General features: G+C 42.0%; 1 protein-coding gene across 1 annotated transcript; it reads right to left on the bottom strand.

Annotated features, from left to right (window-relative positions):
* Nucleotides 1-242: 242 nt before the first annotated feature.
* On the bottom strand, nucleotides 243-13,043 carry Cavin2 (caveolae associated protein 2). The gene is made up of 2 exons (XM_034498089.2): nucleotides 12,258-13,043; nucleotides 243-2,182 (listed from the first exon to the last, which is right to left on the bottom strand). The coding sequence occupies exons 1-2, from the start codon at nucleotides 12,738-12,740 to the stop codon at nucleotides 1,409-1,411; spliced, it is 1,257 nt and encodes a 418-aa protein (XP_034353980.1). The 5' UTR covers nucleotides 12,741-13,043; the 3' UTR covers nucleotides 243-1,408.
* Nucleotides 13,044-15,067: the final 2,024 nt, after the last annotated feature.

The following is a 15,067-nucleotide window of genomic DNA, read 5'->3' as shown; positions in this document are numbered from 1 at the left end:
GAGTAGAGAGTTTGAGCCCTGGGTCTCTCATCTTCAGACTGCAATATAACAAAGCATTGGCATTTTGTGATGAAAAATAGATAAAGCAACTTTTTAGTCTGTTAGACAGAACGAACATGCACATGAAATAAAACACTAGCATTCTTTTGTAAGCTAAAACATTAATATCCTGTGAAATTATGTATAAATAAAATGTTACTTGGAATGAAATTACCATTATGTGTGTGTTTTTTAAAAAAAACTAACAAAAAACCAAACCCTAGCATTTTACCGTTCTTAAACATGCAAGTTTGAATACCTCATAAACCTATATCATATTTGGAATGGAAAGGTCACTTCAAAGTGGAAAATATTAAAGAATCATTTGATTGACGTTCCCATAAAACAGTACATACTACTTATTTGAGACTTACATCTGTTCCAATGTTAAAGAGACAATAGCCTTTTGAGCTTTTTCACAGAATGATGTATACTGCCATTTATTTAGTGAAAAGAACCCCAGTTTTTACTCCAGAATGTCTGGTTATGTTATTTAATACTAGACTATGAAAATATTGAGAAGATAAGATATATTCTTGCAAGATATATGAACTTCTTTAGCATTTTTTCCTTTTTTTTCCCCTTAGTATTGTTAAAGAGCAAAATAGATTTAAAATGTCAGGAGTTCACGTTTTAAGCACATCTTTTTTCTCTTTGTCTTCATTCTTTTTGTCATTCTTTGTCCTCCATTCCTCCCACTTCCCAATCTTCCCATCTTAGTTTTCTATCTCAGCAGTCCTGGTGCTATTAGCTCCCCGTCAGCACGGCCTTTCAGCTCCCTTACAATAAACAATGGTTTCTATAAGAGAAAAACCAGCTGCTCCTTCTGCTCTATCTTTTGTAAATGTTTTCTTCTTAAAAATAAAGGGTTATATTCTCAGCTTACAGACTTATGTATATTCCATATCACATACTTGAAGAATAATTGTTCACAGAATACAGTAAGAATTCACTACATTACTGCTACACTATTCAGCAAGCTAATAGAATGACCAAAAAAAAAAAAAAAAAAAATCACTTTTTAGAACTACTACCTTAAATATCCTCTAGTTTTTCTGACCAAGCCTAAGAAATAGTTGATTTTTTAAAAAAACTGTTCCATTTCTTTCTTCTTGCAATCTTGGAGAAATTCTACAGAAATAGAACCTATGAGCAAATTAGAAATGGAATCCCTGGCAGTTTGCTTCTGTGATCCCATATATGCTTGAGGCTACTGTATGGTCAGTGGTTAAGGCCTGGACGGTCACAGTAGGGAGCAGGTAGAGATGAAGGGGGCGGGGGGGGGGGGGGCGGCGGAGACGGCTTCCACGATGTGGATGCATCTGAGCGAGCTGCTGGGTGCAGCTGGCCCAGTGTTCTGGCTGTGCACTCAGGCCGTCTGATCCACATGCAGCACAGCTGGCTGGACCTGCTTCTCACTAGATTCCTCCCTCTCCTCGGAGTTGAGCATGTAGCCACTCTCATAGTGCACCTGCTGGGCCTGCTGCAGGGCCACTGACTCCTCTTCCTCATCTTCCACAATGGTCAGATCCTTGTTGCTGCCCATGCCTGAGTTGTTCCCTCTCAATGCTAACTTCTCAGCATCTTCTGCGCTATCCTCCACCAGGCCGCTGGGGAGGGATGCTTCAGAAAGACCCTCTGTGAACGAGCCCTCCTCACGGTCATCCTGCATCTGGTCTTCCAACTTGGTCTCATTTTCTACAGAGCTTTCTCCCTCTCGGACTTTCTTCCGACCAAAGGAGAGGGGAGAAACCTTGAAGGGGGAGCTTTTCCCAGAAGATGCTTTCTGGTGGTTGGGTGTGAGCGATTTCTTAATCTTTTCTCTCCTTTCAACAGATACGATCTTTGTTCCCAGCTTGTTCATCTTTTTCTCGATGTTCTGACGAGAAAATGCTTTCTTGAGGCTATCCACTTTCTTGAGGCTGGATCTTTTTATTTTTTCTGCCCTGCTTTCTTCCATCTTCTCTTCTGCACTATCTCCCAGGGCTTCCTCATCACGGGGCAATTCATCATCAGAGGAGAGGTCCACGTTGTGCAGAGTTTCCTCTAGGGACTTGTTCTCATCAGCAAGCTCCTCCTTGCCTTCTGCAGCGCTGGGAACTGGCTCCTTCACAAACACATTGGCAGGGATCTCACTTTCTTCCTGTAAAGAAGGGCAGTGTGAGTTTATGATAATAGCATATTGAACAAATAGCTCTAACCTGCTGTAACTTGGGTTTGTGTTCTAGGCAATGCACATGACAGAAGCAGAGTGTGGCTTTCCAGAAGAGGAAGCAGCCTTTCTAATTTGGATCCAGTCATCCACCTTGGGCTGGATAAGGCCAAGGTCTGCCAGTGGGAATGCCATGAAGCTTAACTGGCAAGGGACTATCAGTGACAGGCAGAGGGAAGTGGCCCCACTCATTCATGTAGGCCAGGAAGCTGCCCAGATAAAAAAATAAAGTAAGTTATAATGCTGTGAACCCAGAGGCCTCTCCTGCCTTCCTGCAAGTCAAGGGAGAGGGGTGAGGGGATGGAGGGAGGTGGGCATAGCTTCTGTCAAAAACCCCACTACAAAGGAATACAAAAGTCTAGCCGGAAAATATATAAGGAGGCAAAAGAGAGCACTGGGGAGTCCTTAAGTTTAGAACAGCACAGAAATGTTGATTAGGCCCTTCCTCTACTCACACGCCACACACCCCAACACACACACACACACACACACACACACACACACACACCAACACACATACACACACACACACACACCAACACACACACACACACACCCCAACACACACACACACCAACACACACACACCAACACACACCCACACCCCAACAGACACACACACCAACACACACACACCAACACACACACACACCTCAACACACACACACACCAACACACACACACACACACCAACACACACACACACACCAACACACACACACCAACACACACACACACACCAACACACACACACACACCAACACACACACACACACACACACACACACACCAACACACACCCACACCCCAACATACACACACACACACAAAGAGTGACAAAAATAGCCTTCCCTAGGCCTGCTCATGAAGACTTGTGGTTGAGGATGTGCTCTGTGGCAATCTGTAAGGGATAGAGATGAGGCGCCATGTATGGCCAGGTATAGCATCAAGCCCATTAGTATGAAGTATCTTCTTTGGGCAGTAAAGCTTTGGCCTCACACCCAGCTAAGGGTAGAAGAGAACCTATTCTCTTCAGTATCCACAGCTTTTCACGTAGTCAAATGAGGCCTTCTATAAAGTTTTGGGTAATGGTAGAGCCAGACAATTTGTCTCTAAAGTATAAAGCTGCTGGCTGAGAGATTTGAATACAGACAGATTTGGGCCACATTGTGTAAAAGCACCTTTGAGTTTTAAGTGTTTTCTTTTTCTCACTGTTACATGGGAATCCATTATCATGGAACTTACACGTTTCATCAAAAATAATAGCACATGATGGGGAATTGCAGCAGGAAGCCTGGAGTCTTTGCTGTACTGCTAAATGGCTGTGTGTCTTCAACAAATAGCTTAATCTCCTTGGGTTCCTATTCCTTCCAAATATGAACCAGAGGATTTGACCTAGATTAGCAGCTTTCAAAATGCACTCTCAGGGCCATCAGGGGTTCAGCAGGAATCTGAGCAGAGCACAGATCCAGACTCCTTTCCACCTATGCTGCACCCAGAGCCTCCAGATGACCTGATTGCATCTCAGACAGCCCAGCACACTTGGAGGTTGAAAAAAAAAAATAAAATAACTGCAGTCTGTGGATTTAAAAGTCTGTCTGTCCTTCCTGATTGCTATCTTTCACAGTGCTAGAAGATGCTACACAGGCTACTGTAAAAGAGAAAACACATCAGGGCTCTTATAATATTAAAGTATGCATTGCCAGACAAGGTATGGCCACCGACACATTAGTGATATGGTTGTTATGTGAGTAGCTAACTGCTTTCTGATTGGATTTCAAGCCTGCTTCACAGGAAGGAATTTGATTCCTGCTACAGGTCAAAGCCAGAGTTTGGCTTGGGGAGATCACAGTTCCTACTATTCTGCTAGTGTTATTTTGCTAACCGGTCATGATGTCAAAGTAGCTTTTAAATACTGATGTTCGTAATCATAGACCAGACCCGTTCTGATTCTTGGTCACAGAAACTTCTCTTTGCCCTGGGCAGCAGTCAATAGAAAGATACATATCTGTTCACAGCACTGAAAATAAGAGACTGAATTCTTGGTTATGTCCAAATGGGAATCTTGATAAGTCTTCCCCCCCCCCCCCAAGTCTCAGGGAACATGGAGAAAGAGAGGTGGAAAGAATGGAAGTGCTGGGGGATAGGAAGAAGTGCTGTGGCACTCTGTCTTCTGTACATGTCATAGTTGTCGCACTCATGAACTCAGAGCCAGTGCTATTACCTGAACAAGACCTGCAAAAGACTGGCTCACCCCAAATTTAAGCATAGATAATGTAGCTGGATCTCCCAGGTCCTTATCCTATTGGCAGTGGATAATTCCCAGGAATCCTTTTTGATGTGGAGTTTTGAGGAGAATAGTTTGTCGTGCTTCCAGCTGAAGTTGATTTTGATTCATGGGCATACACTCCCTGGAAATATTTTTATCTTTTCTTCACCACTGCATCTCAACAGGTCAAGCTTACCAAGCAGTCATCAAATGAACACGTTGGGTAAGATGGCTTTTTAAGAAGGTCCTGAAGGTACCTGAAGTGTAGACTGCTCTATATGGGGCAGGCTGGAGGGATATAGGAGAATGGGCCAATTTAGTTCCGTGTCTAGAAGGAAGTAGGCTGAATGCTGGTGACACTGGAGGAACCAGAGAAGCCAAGGCCTGAGGGGAACTTTCTCCTTCTGAAAGAAGAATTTTGTTTCCAGTGGATGGATGAATATTACAGAAAGAGGTAGACTAACAGAAGTAGTTAGGACTCCGATGACTAGACCTGAAGCAGAATTTCTCCTGGGGTTTGATTAAGCACTGAGGAGATTTGGCAGTTGTTGCTCACAGGGAAGGATAAAACCAAGAGCTCAGTGAAATGTTATTAAAAGTCCTCAGTGAGGAAAGAAAGGATTCGGGCAGAAAGCTGTAAAAACTAAGCCTTAAGGTACATTGTCTATACCATAAGCTCTCAGGGTAATCAAAAGCTGTAGATCAGATAACTTTCCATTCGTCAATTTTAACCAAAAGGAGAATTAAAATAAGTTGCCGTTTTTCTTAAGTGTAAGTTTTATTACCAACATGGAGCTTCTGCTGAGTCTTACGGCTCTTTGTTTCCTCTTCTCGGGCATCCTTTAAGGGTAGCTTCAAGGAGAGCACATTAGACACTGAACTGGAATATCAGTGGTAGAAGCAGACCACATGTGGGGATGAGGGTGGGGTGCGAGGGAAGGAGGAAGCCCAGTAGAACTCCTCTGTGAAATTTGAAAATGTACAGGAAATTTTACATGAGAGCTCTTTGATGCCAATTATGGAATTAGCCCAGCAAGAGAGAGATTATCCAGAATGAGTTGGCCGTGTCTTTATGCAACTGCAAACTCCTGAGCAATGTCTCCTCAGTTAGCTGCTGGGCCTCAGCTGTCATTTTAATTACCTGGGAAATATTTTATTGGCAAATATTTTATGTTCTGTCTACTGGACAGTGTGCATCTTGTGGCTTCTTTTGGCATCTTCTTTGAAGGCAACCTGTTTCCTATCACAGAGGGATTTGAAAATTCCCAGGTGCAACAGATCTCTTTCTTTTTCCAAAACATTTGTTTAGAATCAGAAAAATACCAATTCCTTTCCTTCTAAGTCACTCCCTTATACAAAGCATACAAAGCGTGGTGTTCCGCTATTCGAGTGGTGTTCTATGCAAATGGAGCCGCTGCAGCTGCTGGCTTATTGTGAACATTGTCTACTATGTAGTCCTCTTACACTCCTCAACGAAACACCTTAGACTTCACATGTCTACAAGTGAGGGGACACCTCTCTGTCCACCTCCAGTTGTAACACTTGTGACCTGCTTTCTTTTACAGATTCCCAGACTGGCAGCTATTTTAAGAGTGAGGCTAAGCACACATCCATAACCCTGCTGCTGTTCACTGATGCCAGCTACTCGTTTGTCTACGTGGGATATGTGACTGCCTGAAATGGCACAGAGAATCCCTGAGGTTTATTTCCTTGGGCAGCTCTATTGAGGAAAAGTCTCTAGGAGCAGCTGGTTATTTGTCCTTTGTTTTCAAAAAAGGTCCTCAGCCACCACTGATGTAGGAGTTCCTGGTTCTGACCTTTCACAAGGACCCTTAGGAGGTTTTCAAAGAAAGGGAATATTAAATGCTAAACTTCTAACATATATGATGGATATGTTTGTAGCATATGGGGGAAAGGAATGGAACAAACTCTTGAGAAGTAGCATTTCCCTTGCACTTAGGCTTGTTTGCTATTTATATCGATCCTTGTGAACTAATAGTCCCAGTTGTGCATGTAAATATCAACGCAGGGAAACCTGCCAGCTTGCTGGATACTTTTTGGTTTTAAGTTGACGATACAAATCTCTGCACATATACAGAGATGCAAACTTAAAAACAAAAGGCTTTATGACCAGCATTGGGAAAGAAAATTAACTTTAAGTCATTTAAAAGCCCCAATAAGAAGAGAGAGGCCAGCTGTTTGCTCTCCTGCCACTCACAAAAGTAACAGGGACATGGTGGCATCCTGCTGTGATGACATGGTGGCATCCTGCTGGGTTGTGAAGAGCACACATTTGTGTCCATGGAATATTTTCTTCAATAATCTCTAAATACTAGTTATTAAACTGAAACTATGCTACCTGACATTCTGATTTATAGGTCTCCTTTACACATTGATGGTTTTCTCCAATTTGTGTTTCTGAGGTATAGATTGCCAAGTGGATAAAGCCATTGATTAGAACTGCACCCGCAGGGCGGCTGTCGGTGGAATCAGCAAGTCATAAGAATAAAATGCATTAGTTATAATCCCTGGGCAGTCTTTCACATTCTGTAGGATTTAAAAGTCTCATTATTTTCAGTGTTATCAAGGGTTCATTTTTTTTTTAAAGATCACATTAGCTAGGAGTTCTTTGTTACACACACACACACACACACACACACACACACACACACACACAAGAGAAACCATAAATATAAAACAAAAAATAACCCACATTGAATTATTTAAAAGCTGAGCTAGTAAAACGCATAAACATGAACTTTACCACAGTGACATTATAGTTTTTACCCGTTTCACAATTCTATCCTATAATTTCTCTTATCAATGAAATGAGACCTTGACAGTCATTTTGTTTCTCAGAGAATGTTTCCTTCCTATAAAATAAGGTTAAACTAAATGATTATTAAGAGGTCTTCTCGATAAAAAATATTTGATTATGTGATTTTAACCTACATCCCACCAAAAGAAATAACCATTTGCAGGAACAATACCATGGTGCGCCCATTCACACCAAACATATCTAATTTCACACAGGAATAAAACCATAGGAGCCATGTTGGATTGAAGAGCATTTAAAAAGTGAGAAGCCTGGAGAGGGCATCACTGACACAGAGTTTAGCATGTGTATGTTTTTCCAACACTAAATATCAGCTATAATCAGTTATTCACTTCAAGTGTCAGGGACAATGCTGCCATTGACTAAGTGTAGATAATAACAATAAGAAATAGTATTTTTTTTAAATCATAAACTAAAAGGGCACGGGATAAGTATCATGGTAAAACCAATATTGTTAAGGGAACATTGACCTGTGATACAAACATGGAGAGGACTGATATGAAAGCATCTTTGATAACTCATATTCCCATTTCTCTCCAGTCCATACTAGTTGAACAGCTTTTAGAACAGTGATTTTGGATAAAGTACTCTCTCTCTCTCTCTCTCTCTTTTTTTTTTTATAATAGTGGCCATCTTATTTTTTTTTAAGATTTATTTATTTTATGTATATGAATATACCATTGCTCTTTTCAGACACACCAGAAGAGGGCATTGGATCCCATTGCAATGGCTATGAGCCACCATGTGGTTGCTGGGGATTGAACTCAGGACCTTTGGAAGAGCAGTCAGTGCTCTTAACCGCTGAGCCATCTCTCCAGCCCCAAGTACTCTCTTTAAACTAATATATTTAAAAAAAAATCATGAGGAGATGTAATTCTCAGGGAACTTCTAAACTTCTGGTATCAGCAAGGAACCCAGATGATGAATGTTTAAGCCCATTTAGAGACTCACATTTTCAGAAGTATTATCAGTGGCAAGTATGGAACCTCGCTCTGCTTTCTCATCCAGGTTCACGACTCCATGGGGATGGCAGTGCAAGCTGTTAATGCATACTCTCATTTTATCTTTTGGTTTTGCAATCATTCTCAAGCTGCTTTTTCAAATAATCATTCCTAGAATGGTCTGAGGACATAAGTGGCACTTCACCCCCAGGGCCAGTTACTGTTAAGACAGAATTTTCTCTTAACTCTACATTATAACTTTAGTAAGAGATAGACATGCTTCCAAGAAAAATGTTAAATGTGGTATTCCTTTGGCATTAATATTTTTCCTTTTTTTTTTTTTGATTTTGTGTTTGTTTGTTTGTTTTGGGGACAGTTTCTCTGTGTAGCCTTGGCTGTCTTGGAACTCACTCTGTAAACCAGGATGGCCTTGAACTCAAAGATTTGCCTGCCTCTGCCTCCCAAGTGCTGGGATTAAAGATGTGTGCCACCACTGCCAGCTTACCATAAATACTTTGATCATCAATATCTGTAAGTCTTATGTTATTTATTCCGGTTTATGTCTCATTATACTGAACTCAAATATTATATTAAATTATTGCCAAAAATGTTTTTTTTAAAAATTGCTGAATTTCACTGGGATTTTCAAATACATCTCTGTGTTGGGGGTGGGGGGTGATAGTTTTTCCAGTTGTTAGATACTGATGGCTGTAATTTGAAGTTATCATTAAGGAATTAACCGTGTAAGAGCTACAATAGCATTGTGGAACCCAATTATTGAAACTCAGATTTCAATAAATACATGACATGCTTTAAGTAGGATAGATTTACAACAAAGTTAGAAATTAAAAGTCCAAATGTATAAGAATGTTACAAATCATGCACACACACACACACACACACACACACACAAACATGCACACTCACTCAAATGCATACACATTCACACTCTCTCAAATGCATATTACTCACATATACGCACCCATACATACATAAAGATGCGCACTCATACATATTTGCATACACAGAAAAGCATATGTACAAGCAGACACACATATTCAAGTAGATTTGGGATGATGTGACAGGATTCATCAAACTGTAAACAGATCTTCTTCTCAACATTACAGTACCAAATATGCCCAAGTCAAGGGACAGATTATCTTTTTGAACATTCCTCTTATTTTTAAATATTTATTGCCTTAAGCCAGAAAAAGTACTGAAATGACAATTTTTTAAGACACAAAGTGCTATCAGTACAGTATATGAACACTCCTCTTATTTTCAAATATTTATTGTCCAAAGCCAGTAAAGTACTGAAAATGACAATTTTTTTAAAGACACAAAGTACAGTATATGACATCCACATTCTCTGTGGGTCTGAGATAGTCCCCTTCTGCCAGACTGTGACATATGTGCTGATACTCGAAGGGTCTATTTAGAGTAGGTATTTTGGATAGAGTCCTTTGCTTTCATGGATTATGATATGATGCTCATTCTGACATAACGATAGCTGTACAGTGTGTAGTGTGTGTACATGTGTGTTCACTAGCAAGCCTCAACCAAAAAGGGACAAACACAGCTATTTCAAGATCCTCAGAAGGGCAGGGGTCAGTTTTGGCCTAAGAACAGTATTTCTAAACCAGTAGAAGTGGAGACAGGGCTGCCTGTTTCAGCCCTTGTTTCAGAGTCATGGAGTAATAGGGTCTACTCAGTGAGTATTTCCACCATGCCCGTCTCTAAGAATCATTTTACATATGCCATTTCCTTTAGTTCTCATTTGTGGGAGAGATATGAGCCAGGAAGCACTAGTGTTTAAAAACACATATTCTGGGACCAGTTAAATGTGGTTTTGAATGCCAATTTTGTCACTTACATACAACTTCAGACAAACAACAAGGGAGTCTCAGCATCTTCACCGGTAAATTGGGGATAGTCAAGGAAGCATCGAATGAACGGGGCCTTACAGTGCATGCTGGGTTTATCAAGACTGCAGCTATTTCATGCTCTTATTAGTATCTTCTGTGTACGAGGAGAAACAGAGGCTTCCAGATATCAAATGTGTCAATGATCAACATAGTTGGCAAGAGACCAAGTAGGATGTGACCCAATGTCTGTGTGACACCCTGTCTTCCCACTCACTATCCTGGACTCCACTGTAATAAAATTTATTGTTTCAGACATTAGCTTGAGCACCCCCGTTTCACCATTTCATCACTATGGGGAAAGTCTTACCATTCCTGGTGAGATGTCACACCTGTCAATTCAGTGCAACAGAACAGATGACCTTGTCAGGCCCCCATCAACAACACATGCCTTTAAGTTCCCCAACAGTCAGAGTCTCTTGAACATATAGTCATTTATCTCCGAGTTCCTCCTTCTCATACCCATAGAACAAAACAGAAACTAAACCTTAAAATCCTTATTTCTTTTACTGGACAAACACTTTCCTTCCCTCTTTAATGGATGATGAGATACACTCTCTGATTCATACAGAAGGGAGAGAAGTTTCCTTTGACAGACCTAGGTATATTGTTTTGTTTCAAAATCACTATTTAATTTAGAAATGCCTTTAGAGCTAAGGCTTCTAGGATCTCTCTGGCTAATAAAGGCAGGGTTTTAGATTCTGATGTGGTTGACCACAGCTTTTTCCAGTTCAGCTGTTTCCTAAAAAGCGATCGCATCTGCATCAAAAGCCTAAAACTTTCCCAACTGCAGAAAGCCTGTGAGATACAGGAGCATCAGCTGTCTGGACCACCCAGCTCTCAAGTACAATTTGGGGAGGACTCAAAGGCAGCAAGATGAGTCTTTCCTTTTATGGTGATAGGCAGGCTAGAGTCCTAACTTGGCAGAGTAGATTCATTAGGAAAAAGAAGGTTCCTACCATTTAAATCCCAGTCTGTAAATGTCTCTTGGGAGATGAAGGCTCTCCCTGTATGCTTTCACAATCTGTTGGTTATAGCCTCTCCCTTCCATGGTTTTGAAAGTCTCTCCTATTCACAAGATCATAAGGAGACAGCCCTGAGGCAGGATGGCAATGCTTCCTGGGGCCTGGGTTGGCTCAAGGCCATCCATGGAAGGGCTTCCAGCAATAGGCTGGGCAGCCCTTAGATTTACAGATGCCTACCACTTGGCTGAACAACAGCTCCATGCAATCTTCCTGTCCCCAGATAGCCTTTCTTACATAAATTGCATCATTGATGCATTTTAAAAAAAATTAAGTGGCCTTTTCATGGTAAGGCAACTATTTCAAGGGGAAGATATTCAAGGCTGGTCTTTGTGACAACCACTGATAACGTTTCTTTTATTTCACTTTAGAGTTACGTTCTGAGCAACCAGGGGGCATATTTAATGTGTTTGTAAGGAGTTATACTTTGCTTCCCACTTTTATTTGCATCATTTTCTAGAAAAGAACTGGAGATTGCTTTGACAAAGGATGAATTAAAGAACAAGACTAGTTTAACTTTCCATGCTGGTAATTTCCCAAACACCAGGGGCCCTTGGAAAAAAGATGGTTTAAAAGCTGTGTGTCTTGGTCAGAGCAAAAGAAACAAATCCTTCACATAGTTAGCTCACTTCCACTAAGAGTTAATAAACAGCCACTGGATTAATTTGCCCTGTCCAGCTAACAGCTGCAGCCACAGCCACAAGTTCCAAATGAAAAGCGACAAATGAATTTGACTAGAGTGGGTGCCTGCACCTGCTCAACTTCCCACCCTTAACCGAGTGCATCTAGGTGTTCACTGACAAATGTCCCCAGCTTGCCCGGCCCACAGGCGTTGCCTGAAGGATGGGGAGATTCCAACCCTTATGGCCACATTTCACAGTTGCCTGCAGCAGGCAGCTAGAGGACAAAGCTTTCTGTGTGTGCGAAGCTTGACTGGCAGGGCAGATGGGAAGATGGCCTTGAGAGCTCGGAGGACTGAGCTCAAGTGGGTGGAGGGGTATCCTGGAGACACTGACCTGGAAGATGAGCACTTTGAAGTGGTTGCGTCGGAGGAGTTGGGCGTGGTTGTTCTCCAGCCTCTTCACCTGTACACACTGCTTCTCCAGGCGCTCCCGAACAGCGCGGGTGTGAGCGCTGACCTTGCGAGACTTCTCTAGCAGCTTGCTCACCGTGTTGCTGGTGGAGGCCTGGTACTTGGAGAGCTTGGTGAGGTCGTTCTGGATGCCCTTCACCGAGCCCTCCAGGTTGATCTGCCGCTGCTCCATGTTGTGCTGGTTCTCCCTTACAGCGTCCAGCATGTTGACCAGTTTATCCAGGAGTGTGTGCACGGTGACAGCATTCACCTGCGAGTTATCTCGAATGGTTTCCTCTGTGGACCCCAGGTTCAGGCTGGCGCTCCGTGTGGAGGAAGGCATTGGGCTGGGGGTGGATGGCTTCTCCTGGAGCACGTCTGTATTTGGGTGCTGGAACTTTTCTGCCTGTGCAGCGTCCTCTCCCATGGCTGGACAGATGGAAACCTACTTCCCCCGCTGGAAACTTCTTGCTCAGGAGAGAAGCACAGAAGGCTGGGTGGTCTAGAGTGAGCACTGCTCTCTAGGGCTAGCAGAGGTTCAGAATAACTGGCTAAGCTGATCAGGGGAACTGCATTCCAGCTGCTCTTAAAGGTCCTACTCCACCCAGTGGAAGGCAAAGGTTACAGGATCCACTCAGGGTTCAGTGACAAGCACACACTTCCTAACCACACTCCTCACAAGCCCGAGCTCTTTTCCGCACTAGCTCTTCTTTCCTACACCCCTTCCCTTAAAAAAAAAAAAAAGTTCAATGCCATATTTCAATCATGAGTTCATTTAGAGGCGGAGAGAAACATGTTAACTTGGCAGGGCTCCCCAGCCTCCGATTGGCTAAAGCTAGTAAACTTTTTCTCTGGCTGCTATGTTACAGAGCGCCTGTTTTTTTTTTTCCTGGATACAAGTTATCGTAACAGAAAGAATTGTTTGCTCTTGCCCCAGAGCTGACTGCTAGGTTGCAGAACACTGAGTGCCCTTAGAGTTAAAAGGGTCTGTGCTGCCAGGCTGGTGGTGTTAGTTTCTCATTTGCAAAGCACAGGAGATTACTTGGACACTGACAAGGAAGCCAGCTTGGTGTCTTGTCTTCTTTGCAAGATGGGGTGCAATCCACCTTGAAAGAGCTTAGACTCAGGGATGTTAAGACAAGTGGCATTGCTTCCTGTGAACTGTTACATAAGAGATGGAAATCTTTTGAATGACTGCTTTTTTTTTTTTTTTTTTTTTTTTTTTTTTTTTTTTTTTTTTTAGAGGACGGAAGGTAGAGCCCCTCTCCTCAAGTAGTCCCTTTAAAGAAAGAAAGTGCTTATTTGTCTCCAGTAATTCTGAATCCATGGGGAGTATTTCTCAATCCCCATCTTCGCGAGGCATTTATTGACACAGGTCCAAAAGTGTGACTGCGAGCCAGGTTTGAATTTGAGTGGATCGAACGCTTGACATTTCCAGATTCTTGCTCAGTGAAGTGGCACACCTGTTCTCACATGTGGCCCCCCCTTAGCCCGGGGTCCTGGGTTCTGGGACTCATTTCCTAAAACGACTTTACATGCTTGAATTGGTCTTAAATGTATCCAGACTGTGAAAGTGCTTTGGGCAGGAGGTTTGTGACAGGCATGCTATGAAAGATTTGAAGAACAAATGTCAGCTAGCACTGGGTCAGGGACTCAACATGGGACAGTGCGTTTCTTAATGGCAATACCTCTATGTAAACTGAAGAAACAGTAGCTCTTCTGGTGGTATATTCAGTGGTTGCCTTATCCTCAGTCAGATATAGTGTTCACAGAGCATGTGCCAGCACCCTCAGTGTGTACCTGCCCATTAAGAAGATGAATTACAGATGTTATAGAGGCTTCCAGTTTCCTCAGATAATCAGTAGCCCCCACCACAGACTTAAAGTGAGACCTTTAAAAAACAAGATTACAAAATGCCAAAAGAAGATTTGACCACTTGTGCCTTTTAAGAATTTTAAAAAATGTCTGAAACAAACTTAACTTCTATTTTGTGTATTTTTGTTGGACAATGATGTGTTAAATATTAAAACAAACAAACAAACACACAAAAATCCCCCCCATGAATCTGGTGTTGATTTTTAGAAGCTTAGTTTTCTGACAAAATTATATGGTATCATGATACCATGTCCTTTTACATTTGACTTTTGTGGGCAAATCATAGAGTATCATAATTTCAAAAATATTGGAGGACTTTATCAGTTTTCCAAGGGCCTCTTCTACATGGTGACATCCCAGGCATTCCCTCTGAAGTGCTTACATGCTGTCATGCACATAGATTTCTTCTCCTAAATGTTAACTATTACAGCTGCAGATCCTTGTCTGTTGTAGGAGCTTCCCATGACTCAAGGGCCCCCTCTGACATTACCTTCATCAATTTTATGATTTCATATTTTGAAAGATTTGCAATTTCACATTATAATCACTTCACTCTGATTTCTGCATTGATTCACACAAATTTTGCATTGCATTGTTGGATATTGTACAATCAGATAGACACAGTAGAGGGATGGGTGTGAGATACCAAAGCACAGAGACTCCTTCTTAAACAAGAAGGTTCATCTGTGGATTATTTGTTTGGTTGAGACTGGTTTCTCTCTGTAGCCCAGGTTGCTCTAAAACTCAAAGCAGTGTTCTTGACTCAGGCTTCTTAGACAGGATTATGGGTATGAGCCATCATGCCTGTCTCTGAACTTATTTATGTTTTAAGTTAATCTTGAATAACACAAATGCTATTTCAACCAATGGCCTATGGGT

Source organism: Arvicanthis niloticus, chromosome 3 (assembly GCF_011762505.2).
Source record: "Arvicanthis niloticus isolate mArvNil1 chromosome 3, mArvNil1.pat.X, whole genome shotgun sequence".
Taxonomy (NCBI): Eukaryota; Metazoa; Chordata; class Mammalia; order Rodentia; family Muridae; genus Arvicanthis; species Arvicanthis niloticus.
The sequence above is the reverse complement of the archived record's forward strand: the minus strand, read 5'-3'. Positions and strand labels throughout refer to the sequence as shown.

What these genes read in the sequence shown, in the direction of transcription:
- Cavin2 (XM_034498089.2), bottom strand. Translation starts at nt 12,740, where the DNA reads ATGGGAGAGGACGCTGCACAGGCAGAAAAGTTCCAGCACCCAAATACA. An exon ending in TCAAAGTGCTCATCTTCCAG is followed by an intron (nt 2,183 to 12,257) that starts GTCAGTGTCTCC and finishes CCTTCTTTACAG; the next exon opens with GAAGAAAGTGAGATCCCTGC.